Consider the following 22,090-nt stretch of genomic DNA (forward strand, 5'->3'; position numbering starts at 1 on the left):
ACGTTTGTCATGTGCAAGTGTGGCTTATGGGGCTAGTTGGTAATTCATGACATGTAAAAACACAGCGCAACTTTCAGACAGGGACAAAAAAAAGACGGACACCATCAGCATATATAATGGCATTGTCATCATGAATGCAGTGGGAAAATCATATAATGTAAAAGGAAAACAAAATTGGCCCTTGTGCCTAGTTTCCTAACTTGGGCTGACCAGGAACAGTTCAGTTGATCACATTGCCAAGAAACCTCGAAGTTTGTGTGCAGTGTGCGTGTGCGAATTAATTGTGAGCAACTATTGCTCCGTGGATTTGCTTTGGAAGGCTGTGGCAGCATTCTTTTCAGATGGCCTTGAGGTATGGTGAGGTGTTGAATGATGCCTTATGGAGGTGGTGCTGTATTGTCCAGCATGAATTAACGCAACGAGCTCTGGATGTCATTCACATGGGGCGTGATGTGAACTCATCCCAATGGGTTCGTTTTGGGCCAAACTAGGGAGTTGTTAAAGAGTAGAGGACTAAGGATAGCTTCCTTTGCCATGTCCTCAGCAAAATGGGGGGATGTGGGATGTTTGGGGCAGTCACGAAAATTTGTATATCTTTTATATGGTCCAAATTCAATGAAAAGCGCTTTTGTCTGAGCCCAATATATCTGGGTGGTTTGAGTATTGGCGGATGAGAAACAGAATCAAAGAGCAAAACCACAGCTGGCACGTGTCTGGTTTGCAGGTCCCCTCGGAACATCGTGAAATGAGCATCACCTGTTTGAGAGGGCTGAAAGCATGCCACTTCTTTGGGGGGGCAGCGAGAGTCTGAATAATTTTTGGAGGAAAAGCAGGAACACATGCAGGCACTCTGCATACTGTGCTCTTCCTGTTTTCGAGAGAGAAAATTGTCTGTGCAGTGCCCTACGTTTTTATAGTGTGCATTAAAGGTTGTTTACTTTAGATTGCCGTGGGTGCAATGTGAAGGGGCACCATGCAGTTGGTATTTATTGTTCTTTGTTGCCACGTGCATCTTGTTTTTGCCTGTGTCGCCATAGCTGGCTGCCTGCCTGGACAAGCACAAGGGTGATTACTCGGTTCACATCTGGGACGTGCAAAATGTGGGCTGCCGGCCAGTCGAGCTGGGTGAGTTGCACTAACTTGCCGGTTAGGGCGGAGGCCGAACATGGCACTGAAGTACTGCATTTCAGCTTTTCTACAGTTGTTGATTTCTGAGCTGATTGAGGATCCTTAAGGGTGGACATGGCTTTCTCAAATTGCGAAAAATGGCCTAGAAATCTTTTTTTTAAGCATTCTACCCACTCGGATGCCTCGTTTTTCATTCATTTATATGTTTCAAACATATCATTGGTGGCCCCCGGTAAAAAAAATGCTGTTAAGAAGCAGCTTGAGAGTGTCTGGGACACGTACAAGGCAGCAGCTTGCAGAGTACCACAGTGAAATAACAGTTTACATGCAAAAAATAGTCACAGTTTAGCACAGGTATCAGGCAATTTGCATTTCACATGCAAAAATAGTTGGCATTTGTTTTTTGTTTTTTAGCACAGATGTCAGGATTGAAAGAAAAATGGACAATGATTACGAATAGCATTAAGAGAAAATGTTAACAGAGAAGAATCACTAGTGAGCGTCATTTTTTTTTTTTGAAGAAATTAAGCATAGAAAATTTACAAAAGCCATCATCAGATGGACACAAATGCTGCCCTGAAGTTTTATTGCTGAAATCCTCCGGGGAGAGCTCTAAAAAAGTTATTTCATGAACCTTGGTGACACAGCATATCAGGAAAATGCTCGAAAAACCGGCGTTTTTCTCTTCCGGTTTCCTAACTAGATGCTCACCTTGTGCAGCAGATTTCTTCACGACTGGTTTTTTTTTTACCCCGTTTATTTTGTTGCACTCGGAGGACTCCGCTGCATACGATGACACTCTTGATTTTTTATTTTGGCGGATTGTACGTTTTCGATGTGACACTTTAGACATGTCTATAACAAGTGCTTTGTAAAAGAATGAAAAAAATTTGTGTCGTGGAAAAAAATCATAAGAATGTCGTCATGCATAGCATGCAATGAGAACTGCAGTGAATGTTGAACCAATTTTCTACCACATTTTGTCTAGTTTGCACACGTTTCACAAGGCTTAGAGAAGAAAAAGCTCATATAAAGTAAAGTTCTTAAGGTATAATGCTGAAATTTTGTGCACTAAATTTTGAAAGCATTATTAACATGAAAAAGTTTCATCAAAATTCATTAAATATAAGGAAGTTGGTGTCAAAAGCCATGTCCCCCCTTAATTGAAAGAATACTGTGCAGTTAGACACGCATGCACTGTAGAAATGCAGGTGACGAGGACAAGTGCTGGTCTTCGTGTTTGTCATTGTTGTGTCCTTGTGTGGCATTCTTGTCAGGGACTGGCCCATACCCCAATGCCTTCTCAGTTTTGTGCATTTTGTAGCATTCACACAGTGCTGACAAGAATTGAAGGCATTTGTTTCTTCCACTTGCAATGTCGGCCTGACATCTGAAGCTTAGAGTTTGAAGCCTTGGGTCACCACTGGCACAGTTTCTTGTTTGTTTGTTTTTCATGAGGGAGTAGTTAGGCTGGGGGCTCGCTTTTTCATTGTCTCCCATTGTGCTCACAAATGCACTTTGGAGCCACCTGTGTGTTCAGTTTATTCTTGGTTTTAGACCTCTTGTGTCTTTATTGGTCATGCTAATGTTGTCCTCAGCGTAAATAAATTCGATGAAAACTTTTGCAACCTTTCCCAAAAGCATTTTTGTGGACAGTAGTTTATCATCCTGGAACTGCTAAGCATGGTCAGAATAGCTCCACATCTATGGTTTTGTCTGTTTGCATGCGTGATGCGTAAACCCCGCGTAATTGAGGTGTAATTTTGAAGGTGCAGTTCGTATACAAATTAAAAAAATGATTTATTTGCTTTGCAAAATAAACAAATTGCGACCTGTGCAAAGGCTTAAAAAAGCCTTTATTTCGGCCTTAGGAGGTTTTTTCTCGGTCACTGTCGGTGTCCTTGGAGTGGAAGCCGGCCTGTCCATTCCCTATGAAGTGTGCTCTTAAAAGACAGTTCATTCTTAGTGCCGTCAAGTTCATTGAGATTCCTGTAACTTTGAAGCTTTCGAAAATGATGTCTGAGGACACAGAGTTCCAAGCATTCACAATCCGCTGGGCAGAGGTTGCGAGGGGCGCCTGCTTGAGCTGGCTCGTCTTTGCATGGGTGGCGCTCGCTATCCATTCCATGTTGTGCCAACAGAACGCAAGATTGAGCAACGGATTCACATTCATATCCAGGAACGTGCCAGTAAGACCCCCCACCCGGAATCACTGCCATGTCTGTTTGTGCTTCATGTAGCTCTTCCTTGACTTTCTGGGTCGAGTCTTTCTGGCTGCACCAGTGTAGCACACATTTAGGGCCAGCATCAAAATGCCTGGCTGCAGCATGCTTACCGTGCTCCAGGGCATAGTTGGTAACTGTCAGCTTGAATGCTGCTGTTTAGCTGATCAGGTACTTACCCATGCTTGCCACGTAGTAAGGCAACATGCACACAAGTCAAGTGGCCCAGGCCTACGTCAGCGTGAACTGCCAAAGGGGAACGATAAACAAGAAGCAACAAAGAAAACTGAGAGAAAGTGAGCTGCATCGGGCAGCCTGCGATGTGCGTGCCGTGCCGCATTGCGGGCTACAACGCTATCAATGCAACATGGCGCATGACTGTATTTGGCGAGTGCTTTGGAAAGGGGAGGTGCGGCTCTTAAATGAATAATTCTGGAATTTTTTTTTCCTCAGTTGTCGACTCCAAAACAGGGCAATGTGGCCCATACACGGGTGTGGCCCTTACATGAGAATATACAGTAATTATCAATATCTAAGTTTGGAAAGGTTCACTTCTGCATTGTTTCTTTAACACAGGTTTCACACTGATACAAGTGTGAAGTCATTATCACATAGGAGGCTTAAAAAGCACCCACATGTTCACAAGAGCACAATACCTGCCTGTGTTTGATTAGTGCAAATGAAAACTGTGCTGCTTCTCTTGAAAAATTTGCTTAGTTACATCAGTTTCCACCCTATCTGCATGATGCAATGCCTTGTCACTGCACGAGGCAAGCAAAAGGTCTGCTTTCATCTAGAGTGACTTGGGAATCCATCTTGTGGGCCAGCTCAAAACGGACCTAGGAAAGAGAAGATGACACAGGTGCTGTCCTAGGTTCGTTGTCCGTTATGCGCTGGTCCACCAGATGAATTACAGTCGAGTCCATTTATAACGATGTTCAAGTGCCACAAAAATTCCATTGTTATAACCGATAATTGTTATAAATGGGTTGCACGAAAAAAAGCATAACAACTGCAAAGAGGGGTCACAAGACGGCAAGTGACATGCGAGCTCCGCCGAGGCATCGTTCTGGTGGAACCGAAAGCGGCATTGTAGAAAATACGAGAAGGTTGCTGCGGCTGCCTCTCAGCTTGAAAAATCCCTTAGTGCCCGAAAAAACAACAACAAAGAAAACATGAAAACTTGAAAGCATTTAAATAGGGCAAAACAGCTTGCACTTCTCACTTCTTTGCTGAAACAAACCCGTAATCGGTGAGTTTCGACTGTTTCGCGGCAATCTTGCTGACATCGTTCTGGAGGGCATCCAAATGTTGGACATGTCCGAGTGAAAGGTTTTTTGCAAAAATGAAGTCCTGCAGGGACTCGATCATTCTTGAGGCCTCCTGATGAGAGACAAGTTGTACAGGCTCCGGTTCATCTTCGTCATCGCTGCTGTCATCGTCTTCCGCGCCGGTGACTGCTGCAATGATCGCCTCGTCAGTCAATTTTTCGTTTGTGGTGACTGCATCGTCGGTGTGCTAGAATTCTTCAAGCCCTTCCGCGTCGCCGTCATCACCGCGCACCGTAGACCAAGGTTCTGTAATCGCTCCATCGGCAGGAGCTTCGCGACACTCCGCCTGACTAATATCCCTGGCGAAGCCCGCTTTTCGGAAGCAATTTATGACGGTGGAGGAGCTGACTTCTGCCCATGCCCCAAAAATGAATTGAACAGCCATCAGGAGCGAAATCTTAGTCTGGAGCGGGTCGGCATTCACGCACAGCAGTGTCCAGGTTAAGAGCAAGCCTGCTCAACACACGCCAGCGATACAATGCCTTGAAGCACGCAATCACGCCTGCGTCCATGGGCTGCAAGCCTGCAGTCGTGTTCGGCGGCAGGAAGAAAATTTTCACATGCGACAGCTTCTGGGCAGTCTGGTGTGCAGTAGTGTTATCAAGGACCAACGCAACCTTCCTGCCTTCATGCTGCATCCGCTGACCGAACTCGCACAGCCACTCACGGAAAAGTTCACGCATCATCCACGCTTTCTTATTATGATGGTAACGAACTGGAATCCTCGCAGCACCACGGAAACAGCGGGGATTCCTAGATTTTCCAATTACGAAGGCGGGGGCACTTGTCGCTGCCGTCCATATTCACACAGAGGAAAACGGTCGCCCGCAATTTGCTGTGCTTGCCGCTCTTACAGGGATCGCCTTTGAGTGCACGCATCTTCGACGGAAGATTTTGGAAAAATAGCCCGGTCTCGTCACCATTGTACAAGTCCCGGTCTGCATATGCTTCGCGGATGTACGGCAGTGTCTCTTCCAACCACTTCCGTCTAGCGTCGACATTGAGCGACCCTGCCTCGTCCACGACTGCCTTGTAGACGTGCCTCTCCTTGAAGCGCTGAATCCAGCCACCACCAGGCTGGAAATCGGTGTTTTGAAGGAGATACGCAAAGTGCTTCGCCTTCTCCGCTAAAATCGGGCCACTAATTGGCAAGTTCATAGCACGTGCGCTAAGGAACCACTGAGCCTCCTCCACCACTTTGTAGGCACCATGCCGAATCCTCTTCCGGCCGTCCTCCATAGCATGGCATTCGTTTTCAGTCATCTTGAGCTCGTTGCGGATAATGGTTGAAACCGTCGGCTGTGACAGGCCGTACTAAGTTGCACACTTTTTCACCACCTCGGTGCTCCCTCAAAATGTTCTGCTTCGTTTCCAAAGGTATTGCCGCTCGCTTTCTCTTCTGCAGCAGTTGATCTGGTAGAGCCACGTTGGCCGCGCTTCCTGAAGGAGAATCGTCCATTGTTGAACTCTGGAGAGGAATCCGATGGGCTTGCAGAATCAGCAGGACCGAGGCCGGTGATGGCAGATGATAAAAACCACGCTGGCAACGCACGTGCTTTGACGCTGTACGCTGCCCTCGGAACATGTGCAGCTCCTCCCTACCCTCTCCACCTCAGCCCAGAGGAAAGTGCCCGTCTTTTCTCCTCCTCCGAGTCATACCAGCTTCTCCGGCTCACCCCATGCGCCTCGCCTCGTATGCGTCGTCACGTGATCTTTTCGCAGCCGCTGTGGCCGCTGTGCGGGTGGCTCCTCATACGCGCACGCGTTTGTTGCGCCGTAAGCGTAGTTTGGCTGGCGTGGTAGCTGCGTTTGTGGGTTTTTTTCTCTGAGGGTTGCCTCCAAATGACTACATTTAATTGTTATAACCGACAATCAAGTATGATAGCATTGTTATAAGCGGTTTGTTTTACCATAGAGCACATTGCAAAGGTGACGGTGCCGCGGCTGTCCATTGCTATATCCGATATGTTGTTAAAAGCGGTATTGTTATAAGTGGGTTTGACTGTACATCCAACTTGCCTAACGCAACGTGCTGCTAAACTTGGGAATCACTCTTCACTTTGACCCTTTAACCATCAACCCCAAGCTGTACTCGTCCTGGGTGACTACCAATATCGCCAGTGATGAGTCATACTCATCTGGCCCGATGTTGCATCACTCCAATTGCCAAAGACGAGTTATGGTCAGCAGTTGTGTAGGTTGCTGTTTTCAACACCAGAGGGCTGTAGTTGTCCATGAAATACGTTTTACGCCTTTAGCGCATGTTTTAAGCCTGATAACAGTCATTTTCACCAAAAATTGACGAAATAAATTTGGTCAACTTTGGTATGTTTTTCGGAAATTAATTTGGCCGTTGAAGGGTTAATGGATATACAGAAGTGTGTCGCACTGGGCAGCCTTCACTATGAAATGAATGTCTGAAAAGCAGCAGTAGGTAGTAGGGCTCCTTGGAATTGCTGGAAGGACAGTGCATTTAATACGAGACACTTGAGGAAGGCACACATGACAATTGCTACACACTTACACACAATTTAAGTGCTTGTCGTGTGTGCCTTCCTCAAGTGTCTCATTTGTTTTGTGCGGTCCTTCCATCAAAATGAACCAATGCTGAGATGCCCAACTTTTCATTCGGCTCTTTCAAAATTATACACATGCTCACACTTTTGGAGCACCTGCTGTACTTTTCTCAAACAGAGAGCAACTTTAGCCGAAAAAAATGTTTGTGGCTGGTACCACAGTTCCGTGATGTCATTCACATCACAATGTTTGCAAGGACAGTCCATTATGCAAACAAAAAACAAACATTCATTAGCATCCCAGCAGTGCAGGCTGGTACTCCAGCCAGGAACGCTGAAGCAGGGGGGCGGGGGGAAGCAGTCGCCTTCTCAACATTTCTCCAAAGAGGGCAGCACTCGCCTTGTCTCCAACTACTTGCATTCATATCAGATTTCTGACGAACACTCTTAAACTCTAGGCCGTTAGTAATGTAAAGCACAGTGTAGCTGAACTATACTCTTCCATAGGTCAGGTGCAACGCTGTCAAAGCTGGTGCTCTTGATTGCGCTGCCTACATGCAGGGTTAAAAAATAGTGCGTTCCTTGTGGTCAGTGAAAAATAATAGATCCTTTTCCTGCAGGCTCATTACGTGATACATTTTTCATGAGCTCGATGAAGTGCACTCTTATTACTAACAACACGTCCCTTTCTCGTGCCTTAGACCACTCGGCCACAAAACAAGCACAGAGTAACATGCCTTCCTTTATTTTTCTATGCAGACTACTTTCGTACCTTTTGCAGCATTTCATCAGATGTATGAAATGGAGTATAGTTGGCGGCTTCGTAGCTAGTCATAGAGCAGTTGAGTAACCCAAACCGGTCATGTTCCAAAAGAAGTCGTTGACTGACTGAACCCCCCCTTCATGAGCATGATTAGCAGAATTGAAACAGACTATACGCAGACTTTTTTTTAATGCAGTTGATCACTCCTCATGTGTTTGTGCTAGAAACACTAGCCTCCCTATATACACAATTCCTTATGACCTCGACCGTACCAGAAGCTTGGAAGAACTCTAACATTATCTTATTTCATAAGAAAGGAGACGCCAAGAACTTAAAAAATTACAGACTGATCAACTTACTGTCCGTTGCTTACAAGTTATTTACTAAGTTAATCGCTAATAGAGTCAGGGCAAATTTAGACTTAAATCAACCAAATGACCAGGCACGCTTTCCTAAAGGATATTCCACAATATATTATATTCACACTGTCGATCAGGTGATAGAGAAATGTGCAGAATATAATCAACCACTATACATAGCCTTCACTGATTACGAGAAAGCATTTGACTCAGTGAAAACCTCAGCAGTCATACAGGCATTGCAGAATCAGGGTGCAGAAGAGGCTTATATGAAAATACTGGAATATATCTATAGCAACTGCACAGCTACCATAGTCCTCCATAAAGTCAGCAATAAAATTACTATAAAGAAGGGTGTCAGGCAAGGAGACACGATCTCGCCAATGTTCTTCACCGCCTGTTTACAGGAAGTATTCCGTGGCCTGAATTAGGAACAGTTCGGAGTATGAATGAACGGAGAATACCTAAATTATTTGCGATTCACTGATGACATTGCCTTGCTGAGTCACTTGGGGGGTGAACTGCAAATTATTATCAATTATTTAGACAGAGTGGAACGGTGGGTCTAAAAATTAGTTTGCAGAAAACCAAAGTAAGGTTCAACAGTCTAGCAAGGGAACAGCAGATCACAATTGGTGCCGAAGTACTGGAAGTGGTAAATGGATACGTCTAATTAAGGCAGGTAGTTTCAGCTGATCCGGATCGTGAGAGGGAAATAACTAGAAAAATAAGAATGGGGTGGAGCACATATGGCAGGTTCTCTCAGATCATGCATGGCAGTTTACCAATATCTCTCAAGAGAAAAGTATACAACAGCTTCATCTTACTGATACGCACCTAAGGGGCTGAAATGTGGAGGCCAACAAAAAGGTTCAGCTATGGAAAGAAAAATGACAGGTGTAACATTAAGAGACTGGAAACGGGCAGAGTGGGTGAGGGAACAAACGCAGGTTAACGACATTCTAGCCGAAATCAAGATCAGGAAATGGGCTTGGGCAGGGCATGTAATGCGAAGGCAAGATAACTGCTCATCCTTAAGGGTAACGGAGTGGATTCCAAGAGAATGCAAGCGTAGCAGGGGGTGGCAGGAAGTTAAGTGGGCGGATGAGATTAGGAAGTTTGCAGGCATAGGGTGGGCGCAGCTAGAAAAGGACAGGGTTAATTGGAGAGAGTTGGGAGAGGTCTTTGCCCTGCAGTGGGTGTAGTCAGGCTGATGATGATGATAAACAAATACACTTTTTAATAGTGAATATAAAAACAAAAACATGGGAATTAAATAAAATTGAATTAATCTTTAAATAAAACACGAACTAATGAAATGATTAAACTAACACGAAATCCTGCCACCTCCCCCCCCCCCCCCCCCCCCCCCCTCACTCGAAAAAAGCTCCTGAGTCCCTGACTCCAGCAGCTCTGCATTGCAACAAAGACACATTAAAATCCTCATCTCTGAGCTCTGTGGACAGATTGCGGTTGCTCACACCAATGGAGCAGTGGTGATTTTTTAGTGCCCTAGCACGAAAACCCCCCACCCACCAATTTTGTCAATGTTTGTCTGGCTAAGCTTGACCTCGGTGCTCCCCCCAATGGCAGGTGGGCCACCAGGTGGATCATGTGGCCTTGTGACATCATCAAAACCTGCCCAACAGATTCACCGTGGCAGCTGGCAGTTCAATTAATGACTAGTCGCAAAGGTTTGCTCGGGAAGAGCAACCTGAAAAAAAACAAAAAAAAACACGTGTACTCCATACTTTATGGTGTGGGGCTTTAATAGGGGGATAAATACATTTTTCTCCATTTAATCGCGGCTGACACTTCAACATTGCCAGACACCACCCCGTGATCGCTTACGCTACCGAGTGCACGCCGACCACAGCGGGCCTTGCTTTTAAGGAAACAAAGGAATGACACTCTGGCTGACGCAAACAGGCATTTATTGCTACAACAACAGTAATACCAGCTAGCAACAAAACACGCTAAATAATCAAGGTCGTCCGACTCACCAGCAAGATTATGAGCAAATGTTCGCCCACGCTAGGGTAGGGAATACTCGGTGGCCTGACGGGACGAGATGCAGGAGAACGTTCTCCCCCATGAGGCTTCGCCCCTCTAGTGGAGAGCGGAGCGCCGCGGGCGACGACATTCCAACCCAAGAGGAAGATGCTCCCCCTCGCGCGCTCAGCAATCACGCCGTCTCTGGTGCTGCGACGCCGGTGCCCTCTCATGGTAGTTACAGTAACTAACCAGGAAGAGTCACGTGGCGCACCCCTCCTCGAGGCGATGCTGTGGGAGGATGCACCGCCGGAAAGCAAACCACAAGGGGAAGCTGCGGGGCAGAGTCCCCACAATGGCGACCGTTTTGGTGTTATGTGAGACTTTGTGAATGTAAGGTACCACAACAAATCTCATTTCTTGACATGTTCTGTCTGGCACATGCCGTAGCACTAGCTTTTTGGAAAGGGGCTGTGCGACAGAAACCAGGACCTCATCAGGGAAAGCAGCTAACTGCAGGCGACCAACGTGTTCATGAAAACTGTTCTGCTGGATGGGGGAGCAACTTTTTTGCAAGGCAGTATTACCAAAGCAGGGGCTGGAATTTCCCCTTTTACTAGTTTTGAATGCAATGATCTGTAAGGCCTTTTTTAGTGCGAGAAGCGCATTTCCAGCAGTCATAAAACCAGTGCGTCTGTATGCTATCGATTAGTTTTGGTGTTCGTGTGGGTTCATGGTGTTAGTTGTGCACATGTGTGCCCTGCTTTGTTGGAGGGTTTTTTCAAGCAGTAAAACCAGTTGCATTCCAGCATCGTCCATGTATATTGCTTCTCTTGTGAATGCGTTCCTTCTCCGCTGGTGCTTTTCTGTCAACTATGCAACCCCTATGCAATCCTGTTTTTTTTATTTGGGGTTCTGGTTCCTTTACATCAGTTTGCATCTCACTTCTGAATTGTCTTCCTGCTTTCTTACCTTTCGTGACTTACCATCTTTCGTTGGGCAGTCAAGCCGGTTCAGAAGTGTCTTATTTATCATGTTTACTCGCCTAATGGGTCCACTCTCAGGATGACCCCCCCCCCCCACACACACACACACACTTTTTTCGTTGGGAATTTGCTTTTTTTTTTCTTAGCGTTAGCTTTTATTAGCGCGTTTATGACTTTCGCACCACCCGCAGCACAGACCTTGGCTGTACGTTGGCAGTGCACCTAGATGCTGGTCGCCGATAACATCATGGCTTTTTTTTTACGAGAGCTCCTGTGAGGGTGGTGCATTCCGCACACTTGGCAGAGTGCCAAAACATTGTGCACCCTTGACAAGAGGCTTACTTGGCGCTCTGCCATGCATCAGTGTATGTTTAGAAAGCTGGCGAGCACTTGAGCATAAGAAAAGAGCGTAGCATGTTGAACCAAAATGCTATAAAACGTCCTCTACACTGAGGAGGAAACAGGACCTTCCGACCCCCAAGCAATTTGGCAAGCTTAAGATCAGGAGCTAAAATGCGTAACCCCTCTCACAAGGCAGCTAATGCTTAAACTTTAGCATTACTCGTAACCGTCCTGTGAGTTTTTAACCTCGTGTAACTAACGCGCACCTGACCTTCAGGGTCAGTGTTCAGCATGTCTATTTTATCTCGCTGCAATAGGTCGGTGCCGTCGACTATCGCAAAATTGTCAGATCGCACCGTGATACAGCAAACGCCTTCTGAAGTGAACGCTGCTGAGCACCTGTGACAGTAACGCTTCTGACTGCATGCTTTTGTTGATGATGGACGGCGACGTATGATATGAAATTTCGACTCGCAAAAAAACTGCCGAAACTTTTTTTCCCCTGTGTATTGAATGCTCCCCTCAAATTGATGTCAATTCTTATGGAAAAAAAGTGGGCTCATTATGCGAGCAAATGGGCGACTTCCTAATTTACAGCACTCACATCTGACCGCTATGTTAAAACATGTATGCTTCTTGAAATGGTTCTGAACTGGGTTTATGTACTTTACCTGCTCTTTGAGAGTGCCCTAGCCATGTTTAAGCTTCCTCAGTTGTCATGATTCTTGCATAAATAAATGCGACTGAAGCGGTGTTGGTGGACACTGTGTTCAAGTGCCCACTTTTGTCATTCTCATTTGTGAGTCCTCTCTTCCTGTAAAGTAAAGGAGCATCTAACTCCGCCACCATGAATGTTTAGAAAACAGCAAAAACGGTGCGCAAAGTAATCTATGGGCTCTTACCAGTGGAACAGAGTTTACGTATGTTTACTTTGGTGATCCTTTGCCTGCTATGCCTTTGTGCAGGCTACTCCGATTCTGCCCAGTCACTCGGCTGGTTCTACCAGTCGCCAATGACCTTTGTCTCTGGCATGAACAACAAGCAGCTCAGGATATACGACACAAGAGGTAAGAGCAGAGTGTCTACCAACCAGGAAAACCAGGAAATATCGGGAGATTTGGTGAATCTGAAAAATCCTGCTCAGTTCACTTTCAGTCAGGGAAATTGACAGCTTGCAGAATCGTCCCAGCTAGCCTCACACAAGTCAATGCTGGAGCCAGTCTGAGTGCAACGTCAACTGGAGCTAACTCTGTCTTCCCATTCATTAGCAGCTGTACACACCCCAAATTGGGACGCACGATCAATTCCCCTGTTTGCCATACTTGCATCCCAGAATTAACGGTTTTTCCCACTTCGGCCTTTATTGGGTGTTCTTGAGAGTCACAAAGCATGTGCTATGGTTCCAACTGTCACCATTGGTCTGGTTTATATCTTCTTGGTCAAAAAACTGCAACGTGTGTATCTTTAGTGGTTGTGCTTAGCAACTTGTTTTTGGCTTGCATAAGTGTTCGGATTCATAGACTGTTTAACAGGACCTTGTCAATGATGCAAAAGTAGCCCTTATGCTGCTTCCATGGTATCAGTGGTCGTGCAGAACTTTATTGAGTGCCTAATACCGGTGATGGTAACATAGAGAGCTCGCCAGGAAGGCTATCCCTGCCTCCTGGGTCTCAAGCTTCGCTTCTCGTCACGCCACCTCTGCTAGACGTGCAAGTGTTGAGCTAATGAGCCGCTGCTTTCCCTTCCTTCAAAACAGTCTAAGGCTGTAAAAGAGGCATCATTGGCCTGCACCTCAGCAATGCACTGGCAGAGTCTTGTGTAATTTAATTACCGTATAAATGCGTGTAAGGGCTGTAATTTTTTTTTCCAGATTCGAGGCAAATTTTGGTGATATGGCCCATGCACGTGATGTGCAAAAAAAATAATTTTTTTTTAGTAAAAGAACACCAATCAGGGAATGAGCGGCATTTATTCTACGTTCAGTCATCACTCACAGAGTCTTCAGACTCCCAGCTGGTGCTGCGCTGCGGTACATGCTCATCCCACAAGAAGTCTGCTGTCAATGCGTAGCCGTAGCTCCGCACTTCCATCACATAGCAGAGCAGCTCTTCTTCCAGTTCGGGAATCTTGCCTCAGGAAGCGCACATTTTGCAGCTTGTGTTCCTCAGTGCATCCTTTTGGTTGCATCATCGTCGGACACACTTCTCGGCCGCTTCAAATTTCCTGCCTGCCGCACGCTTATCGTGTTCGAGAGCAAACTCCCAGCCATATTAAGGTGCTTGCACAACATGCAAAAACTGCGACGCTCGGTGGCATCACAGGAAAGCCACAACTGCGGTGTACTAACATGCTACCACAACTCCCGTGCCTTGGCCAGCCACAAAAAAACTGGAGCTGGTGGTACTGATGCCGCTGTGACTAGAGGGAGCTCGCAGTGGAGGAAAAAGTTGATGATGATGATGAACCGTGGCCTTTGGTGTCATCCGCTGGCGGCACATGGAAGCTCCTGTGCGCGTGCGCAGCCTCCGCGATCGAGTGCACCATTGCTCGCAGTCAGAGCGGAGGCCACAGCACATGCATTTCGATGGAGGCGAAATTCTACAAGTCCGTGTACTGTGCGATGTCAGTGCACGTTAAAAGAACCCCAGGTAGTCGAAAAGCCTTTCACTACGGCATCCCTCATAGCCAGAGTCGCTTTGGGACGTTAAACACCCATAAATCAAATCAAATCATTACATGCATTTCGAAGGCTATTCCTGCATGGGTCATAGAAAGTTCGGGTGCGGCCCTTGCATGCCTTTATACATTATTTGTTTGTATGTTTGTTTGTTTATTAGCACAAGAGTGCAGGCCATAACGGCCCAAACAGGAGTGGAGTGCAGTATAGCAGACCAGCATTGCAAGTTTAAGCAGCCAGTAAAACATGAACAAGACTTGAAATGGGAACAGTGAAATGAGATCCTAGCCAAGGGAAGGTTACTACTAGTGGAGGTTAACTTCATTTTGAAGGTGTGAAGACCTGTCTTTAGAGGTGTTAATCAGCCACGCTTGTGCTTCTTCTCCAGTAGCTAATGTGCTTGCGTATTTGTGTTGGCATCGCAGTTCTCTTGTTCACAGCTCATTTGTTGCTGATAATGCGAACAATAGGCAAAAGTGCACTGGGAGGAAAAGCGGGAGAGAAAGCTCTGACCAAATGAGCAAGAAAGGTCACAGTGTCGTTCAGTCACTGAAAAGACATCTTCAGCACTCTATTTTGCTGGTTGGGATGGTGTCTGAGCGTCTGCTTAAATAGGAAATTGCACTCCACAGCATGAAAGGGAAGGCATATCCCATTTACCGAAGAAAACCAGTTGCCATACAAGCATGATCTTCATTTTCTGTGTACCAATCGAGCTGCAGAACCTGTGCATAAGCATGAACAGAAAAAAAGGAAGAAAACACTCACTTACATAAGAACGTGTCTTTTGAAATTCCAAAAAAAAAAATTTAATTTTATTTATTTATTTGAACCTCAAGGGTCCCTGACGGGACATTACATGAGGAGTGGGCGCAAAAACAGCGGTTAACAATGAATGTTTCATGGGAATCAAGACGATGACATGGCTTCCTTGATGGCAGTCTTGAAATCAGGGATTAGTGCTAAGTCGGAGGGAAAGTCATTCCAGTCGCGAGCTGTGTGGACAAAAAATGGTTTCTGGAAAGTAGTAGTGCGGGCACGATGCGGGATGACGCTGTTTGGATAGCCTGTGCGCGGTGTTCGACGTACTGGTAGAATGAGCTTGCTGTCATGGGGTAAACAATGGAAAAACCTGTGATAAAGGCAGAGACGTGAAATTTGGCGACGGGAAGCGAGAGAAGGAATTTTTAGTTGGAACTTCATGGCGGATATGCTAGAGTATCGCGTGTAGTTTGAAAGAATAAAGCGAGTGGCCCGATTCTGAACAGGTTCAAGGGCTGAGGAAAGGTTAGACTGATGGGGGTCAAATATTGCACAAGCGTATTCAAGTTTAGGTCGCACAAATGTTTTATAAGCTACTAATTTTAAGGAAGAAGGTGTCATGCGCAGGCTACGACGGAGATACCCAATTGCTCGATTAGATGAGTTTATTATGTGGTTAATGTGGCAAGACCATGATAAGTCACTAGCGAGGTTAATACCAAGATACTTAAAAGAGTTAGCGGAAATAATGGCAGTATCGTTAATTTTATAAGTAGGTGGAGTATAATTTCGGCGGCGGTGAAAAGAAATTTGCACAGTCTTTGTAGTATTTAGGGACATTAGCCACGTAGTGCACCACTGCTGTATGTTATCCAGGTCATTTTGGAGGATGTAAGCATCCTCGGCGTTAGTTATGGGGCGGTAGAGTACGCAATCATCCGCGAAAAGGCGGATGCTAGATGTTACTGTAGAAGGCAAATCGATAATGTATATTGCAAAGAGCAAGGGGCCAGTAACTGTGCCTTCGGGTACTCCTGAAAGAACGTGTGAGTAAGATGATGAGAAACCATTAGCGGAAACAAATTGCATGCGGTCAGTTAAAAAGCTTCGAATCCAGTTCAACACACTAGGATGAATGTTTAACAGGGACATTTTAAGTAGAAGGCGGGAATGGGGCACTTTATCGAAAGCTTTCTTGAAATCTAGAAGTAGCGCATCAGTTGGGATATTGTGGTCAAGATAAGAATGAATGTCACGCAGGAACAAAGCTAATTGGGTTTCACATGAGTGGTCTTTCCAGAATCCGTGTTGGTTTGGATGAAAAAAGTGGACCAATGTTAGAAATGTGGCAACATTAGAGTAAATGACGTGTTCCATGATATTAGAGCATACACTGTGGCCAAACAATATATTTTTTTTAATTGTTGTGTTCATTTGTATGCCTCTTTTTTATGCTGTCCCAAAGTTTGTCTTGAAAGGCACTCAAAAAAATTGTTTTGTGAACCACAGTGGTTCTGCATTGTGGGGAAATGCTTGAAGGATCGGCTGTTTTCCCTATTACGGTTTTCTGCCTATGTACTCACCTTGCGGAACAGATTTCCTCATGACTGTTTTATTTATTTTGGCCCCGTTTGTTCTGTTGCACTCCTAGGGCTATACTGCAGGTCGACATATGAAATTATATATGGAATCTAATGTATGAAATTTTCTAACTGTAGTCAGTGAACACTGCACTCAGAAAATTCCAAACAAAAATGTTCATTTGCGAAAAAAAAAATTTTAAGAATGTTTTACCCTGTAGCACGCAAGTAGGAACGCGATGAATGTTGAACCAGCTTTCTGCCGTAGTTGCTTCTCTGCAGCGTTTTCACAAGATTTGGAGAAATATATATATATATATATATATATATATATATATATATATATATATATATATATATATATATATATTAGAAAAAATTTTCTGGAGATATAAGAGTGAATTTTCGAGAGAATCATCACAAAATTATTTTTAATATGCTCAAAAAGTTTCACGTAAATCCATCTAGAAATTAAAAAATTTACTCAAAGCTGCGTTCCCCCCTTAAAAGGCAACACCTGTTTTTTTTTGTACGCCTTGGGATTATACTGAAACTCTCACGGTAAGTTCATCGCATTTTTCTGGTCATTTGTGCCAAATTTTGCAGCCGGGCGGCATCCTGATGCAGCGCAAATGAATTTCAAAACTTTCAAGTTCATGGGTTCAGTCGGGGCGATTTCTACGGGCAACCTTTCTTGTGTACTGGAACAGGTTGGCAGACTCATTGATATTAAAGTGAAAGCTTTACTGGCCGCGAACTTGCAATTTCGCTGTGGCGGAGCTCTGAGGAGGCACATGTCTTCACAACGCGCGAATATTTCTCTCTCTCTCGCTCCCTAGTCACTACTGTGCATGTAGCAGGGAGCCACTGGTGTTCTGCCCCTGCGCAGCACTGTGCCTTTCCTCAAAACCTAACTTTCAATTTTCAGTTTTCTCTTTCTTCTTTCCCTCCCTCCTTTATCCCTTCCTTTACGGCACAGTTCAGGTATCCACTGAGATATGTGAGACGGTTACTGCGCCATTTCTTTTCTATATATGCGCTTCGCCTCATTGGATTCTAGTCATAATGGAGAGCGCGAAAGACAAGTAACAACAAAAGAACGAAGTGAGGAAGAGACAACACACTCAACAGATGCCAGAAGAATGCACTGCACGACTCGAGAAGCATCGTAACGAAGATGCGACTAGAAGAAGTTGTGCCACGTCCCGGAGTGACTCTTCAACTGCGGAAGAGACTGGTTTGAGTTCTCGAGAACGTCGGAATGCGACGCTGCTTAGATGACGTGCCGAGGAAACGAAGCTTTCGCCATTCAACTAGGGTTAACCAGAGCTAAACGACAGCCAATTTTTCATTCTGCATGTGGTGAAGGATAAAACTTCGCGCTTAATTTCGGTCAGTTCAGGCAAATAATTACCCACTTACCGTCACTTACCATCGCCGGTTTAACCAATTAATGCACACATGATAAGTTTTGGGACAGTATCTATGATGTCAAAGGTTGGCATGTCTCGACGTGATAGTTTGGACAAAACCTAGTTTTTGCTGTTTTAAAATAGTCCTTTGCAGTATTTTGAAAAACATTTTTGCACCATAGAAAGGGGACTCGGAAGAATGCGATGCGATTGTCAACTCAGAATGTTCACACGTCCCCCCCCCCGAAGTTGCCCTTTCCATGCAGTGTGACAAAGGCAGGGTTTACTCTGTCCCATTAACAGTCAAAGTGCCGTGGCGGCGTCCCGTCTCGCATACCAACAACCCGAGTTCAGTTCCCACCTGGACCCCAGTTTTCTTTAGCCCGTTGTGCCAACTGGCGGTGCGGGCAGGGCACTTTTCTTCTTGCTTTTTCTCGCTCTTTCTAATATACCTAATGTCCCATTGACATGCAGCAAAGAACATGTCAGGAAGATGGCAGGGTTGCTGAGTGGATGGTTGAAAGAGGCTGAGTGGATGGTTGAAAGGACTCTCGTTCAGTGAGAACAAAGCTGTAATCGGGCACCTTGGCATCCATTGCTGAGACTGCCACATTGCCCCATGATTTGCAAAGTGCTTCGCAAACAGGCAAACAAAATAGTGCAGAGGATAGTGTAGATGCCTGAGATTAGCCAGTTGGTGGGTCAGTGTCGGTGGCCACTCCGTATTGCCATCAAACAAGGAGCTTTGTTTTCGAACACTGAAGTGATTTTTGCCGCTGTTTCATATTTTTAGATGCTGCGCTTTGTCTGGCTGTACTTTTAACTTTTTTCTTTTCTCCTTTTCTTCTCAACCTTTTATCCCCATGCGCATTTAGGCCTGGTTTTGGTGCACCTCTCGTGTTATCTTTTTAACCATGCTTCTGTTGGGTTCTTCCTTTCTTGGCTTACTCTGCTTTTGCTGTGCTGTGCTCTTAAATTCTTTTAGCTTTGATTTTGTTGGGTGTTCTTCCTTTTACTCTCAGGCATTGTTTCTGCTATGTTAGGCCCTGGTAACGTAATGCTTGTACCATCTGTGTTCTTTTAAAGTAATTTATTCTTTATTTTTAGCTTTTTACTTGAAACCTCTGCTTTCCGTTTATATAAACTTTTCTTTTATTGTCAGTGTTATTTTTTTTTTTCACTTCATTCTCTAGTGCATTGGCTAGCGAAGGGTATTCTTCTGTGCTGATGCTTTCCAGCTGCCAAGCACTTGTTTTGCTGGTGTGCTATGGTGGAGAGGTTGTATTTTGCGTTGCATCAAAGAATGCTTGCAAGTTTTTTTCTTTGTAAGACTGGGAAGTAAGGCATGTATTGTTTTCTGTCTGCTGATGTTGCCATCGGCACTGCACACTGAGCCGAATCAACTAGCCTGCGCTCTTAGTGCCTTCATACCAATCCGTGAGAAAAAATTTATGAAAAAGAAGCTATCAAGGATTAAGCTAACCAGTTGAGAAAGAAACGCAAATTGAAAACAACCCCTTGAGTGGGCCAACGGGTAATGGGCAGATAATGGCGGTTGGAAACTCCACAAGATGATGGCCATTTGCTAACCCATAGGGTCAAGGTGCTGGCCATTGGCTTACTCATCGGGTCAAGATGATGGCCATTTGCTTACCCATTGGGTCAAGGTGATAGCCATTTGCTTACCCGTTGTGTCAAGATTATGGCCACTTGCTTACCCATTGGGCCAAGGTGGTGGCCATTTGATTACCGATTGGGTCAAGGTGATAGCCGTTTGCTTACCCGTTGTGTCAAGATTATGGCCATTTGCTTGCCTGTTGGGTCAAGGTGATGGCCATTTGCCTGCTTACTGGGTCAGGGTGATGGCCATTTGCCGGCCCATTGGGTCAGGGTGATGGCCATTTGCTTGCCTGTTGGGTCAGGGTGATGGCCATTTGCTTGCCTGTTGGGTCAAGGTGATGGCCATTTGCCTGCCCATTGGGTCTGGGTGATGGCCATTTGCTTACCCATTGGATCAGGTTGATGGCCATTTGCTTAGCCATTGGGTCAAGGTGATGGCCATATGCTTGCCCATTGGGTCAAGATGATGGCTATTTGCTTTAAATCAAGAAAGCATGCTTTCTTGCATCCGCTCTGCGCTCCTGGCACAGACCCCTCGCGACCGTGTGTGGCCAGCACCAAGGCAACCAATGGGCTGTGCGTGGACCCCTTCTTTGAGCACCGGATTGCCTCTTTCTACATGGTCAGTGCTCACACATCTTATTAGTGTTGCCACAATTTGTGCGCTGTTCACCTCTCTTCCAATCTTGCTCATTTGTTTACTGTCACGACACCACTGCCTGATCATTTTCTGTTTTGCCTGTGCCCGTACCACAATTGGTTTGCCCAGATAGTATTGCTTTCATACACGCAAAATTTTGTGACTCTCAAGAGCTTGTGCAATGGTGTTTACTGTTTGGTGGTTGTCAGGAAGGCTCTGTGGCATGATATTTAAATATTGGAACTAATTGTGCGTGCCAGTATTGCTGTATCAACGCTTGCCCCATAAACTCGCCACTTTTCAAGCTATCACTTCCACATGACGTTTGTCGGAGGGGCTGGTCACAGCACTACTTGAAACAATGGGTGCAGTTTACTGGTGGTTTAACACTGGCTTCTAATGGGCTTGCATGCACAATAGCGCCATGCACACTTAGCAGCTGTCAAGGTCAGAATGGTGTGGTTCTTGACTGCATGCTATATAAACATTACACGGAGCATCCCCTTTTTACGTCCACGTCTTTATGCTGTCCTGACAACACTTCAATTCATTCAATATAACATCACATTGTTTTAAATCTACCTGCTGAAAATTAAGCAGCTTTTGCACGCATGAAAAAATAAAGTGTCTTCCATCATTTCTGGGTGTGTTTCTATTCCAGTGAGGCAATTCAAGTTTGCCTTCAGGTTGGTCCTGGAGTTAAGGCTCAGATTAGTAGTAGCCAAATCTGTCGGACCAAAATATTTAACCATTGGAGCAGGTCAAAAGAAAATTGTGTGATTTTCATATGTTTGTTGAAATGGTATGGATAGCGAAAGTGCACTGCAAATAAATTCAGATGACTTAAGATATTCACAAACTATTCAAAATTTCTGATATTCAAGCACCTCTATTCATCACTCAGTGTACACGTGCAGTCAAGAGTTTATGGAGGAATACGGTCTTTATCAATTAATCAGTTCTCTCTCATACATTTATTGCTGCCCAGCAAAACGGAGACTAAAGCAATGAAACCAAAAATTGGGGAGTGTTTGCCATACAGAACAGAATAGAATTTTGCAGAGAAAACTTGCAACACTTCCAGGTAGTTTTCTTCATCTCTTATCGTGTGCCATTTAGAGTCGCAGAGTTTGTGATCTACTATGCTAACTGAAGGAGGGGATTTGAAAAGGTGCACTGTCACTTTCTCGTAGGAAACTTCTGCAAAGGGAAGAGGCTAAGAGGAGACAAAGTTGGGTGGGTACATGTGCTCACCCAAGAGAGTATGTATGCCTGCATACTACAGAACACCCCTGTTGGCTGTGTTCTTGTTGACACTTTGGCAACTGTTGCGGAGGCATCTAAAAACATAAAACGCTTCATCGACGTTTAAGGGCCAAGGCTTCAGATATGTATGTCATTCACATAGAACTTTGTCCGGGCATCACCCACTAGGTCATTTGCCAAGGTGATAAATTTGGATGGCTGTTGGTTTCACACATCCAACAAACTCTTTCAAAGAGATATGCAACTCTGACCAGGGGTGCCGTGGTAATTCCAATATTCCACTGATTTCAGAACCAGCTTGTCCTGTGGGATACCCGGAACTTTGAGAAGCCTGTATCCTTCTACTCTCTGCCCTCCAGCCACCCTCTGGTTGAAATGTTTTTTTTCATGCCTAACTTTGTGAAGATCAACCTGTAATTTCGAGATGGTTGTGCTCTGAGTAAGCATTTGCTACAGCTACTACTTCCCAGGGCACAGCTTGGTTGTGAGACTGT

The 22,090-nt window shown here is 45.2% G+C and overlaps 1 protein-coding gene across 5 annotated transcripts in view; it reads left to right on the forward strand.

Moving 5' to 3' along the window:
* The window catches only part of mio (GATOR complex protein mio), a 242,517-nt gene that overhangs the window by 112,246 nt on the left and 108,181 nt on the right, over window positions 1-22,090 (forward strand). For all 5 annotated transcript variants that reach the window (XM_077657209.1, XM_077657210.1, XM_077657207.1 and 2 more), the window contains 4 exons: window positions 1,038-1,125; window positions 12,605-12,706; window positions 20,221-20,312; window positions 21,888-21,929. In XM_077657209.1, coding sequence (XP_077513335.1) covers window positions 1,038-1,125; window positions 12,605-12,706; window positions 20,221-20,312; window positions 21,888-21,929 — 324 coding nt within the window. The remainder of the gene's footprint in view (window positions 1-1,037; window positions 1,126-12,604; window positions 12,707-20,220; window positions 20,313-21,887; window positions 21,930-22,090) is intronic.

Source organism: Amblyomma americanum, chromosome 3, assembly GCF_052857255.1.
Source record: "Amblyomma americanum isolate KBUSLIRL-KWMA chromosome 3, ASM5285725v1, whole genome shotgun sequence".
Taxonomy (NCBI): domain Eukaryota; kingdom Metazoa; phylum Arthropoda; class Arachnida; order Ixodida; family Ixodidae; genus Amblyomma; species Amblyomma americanum.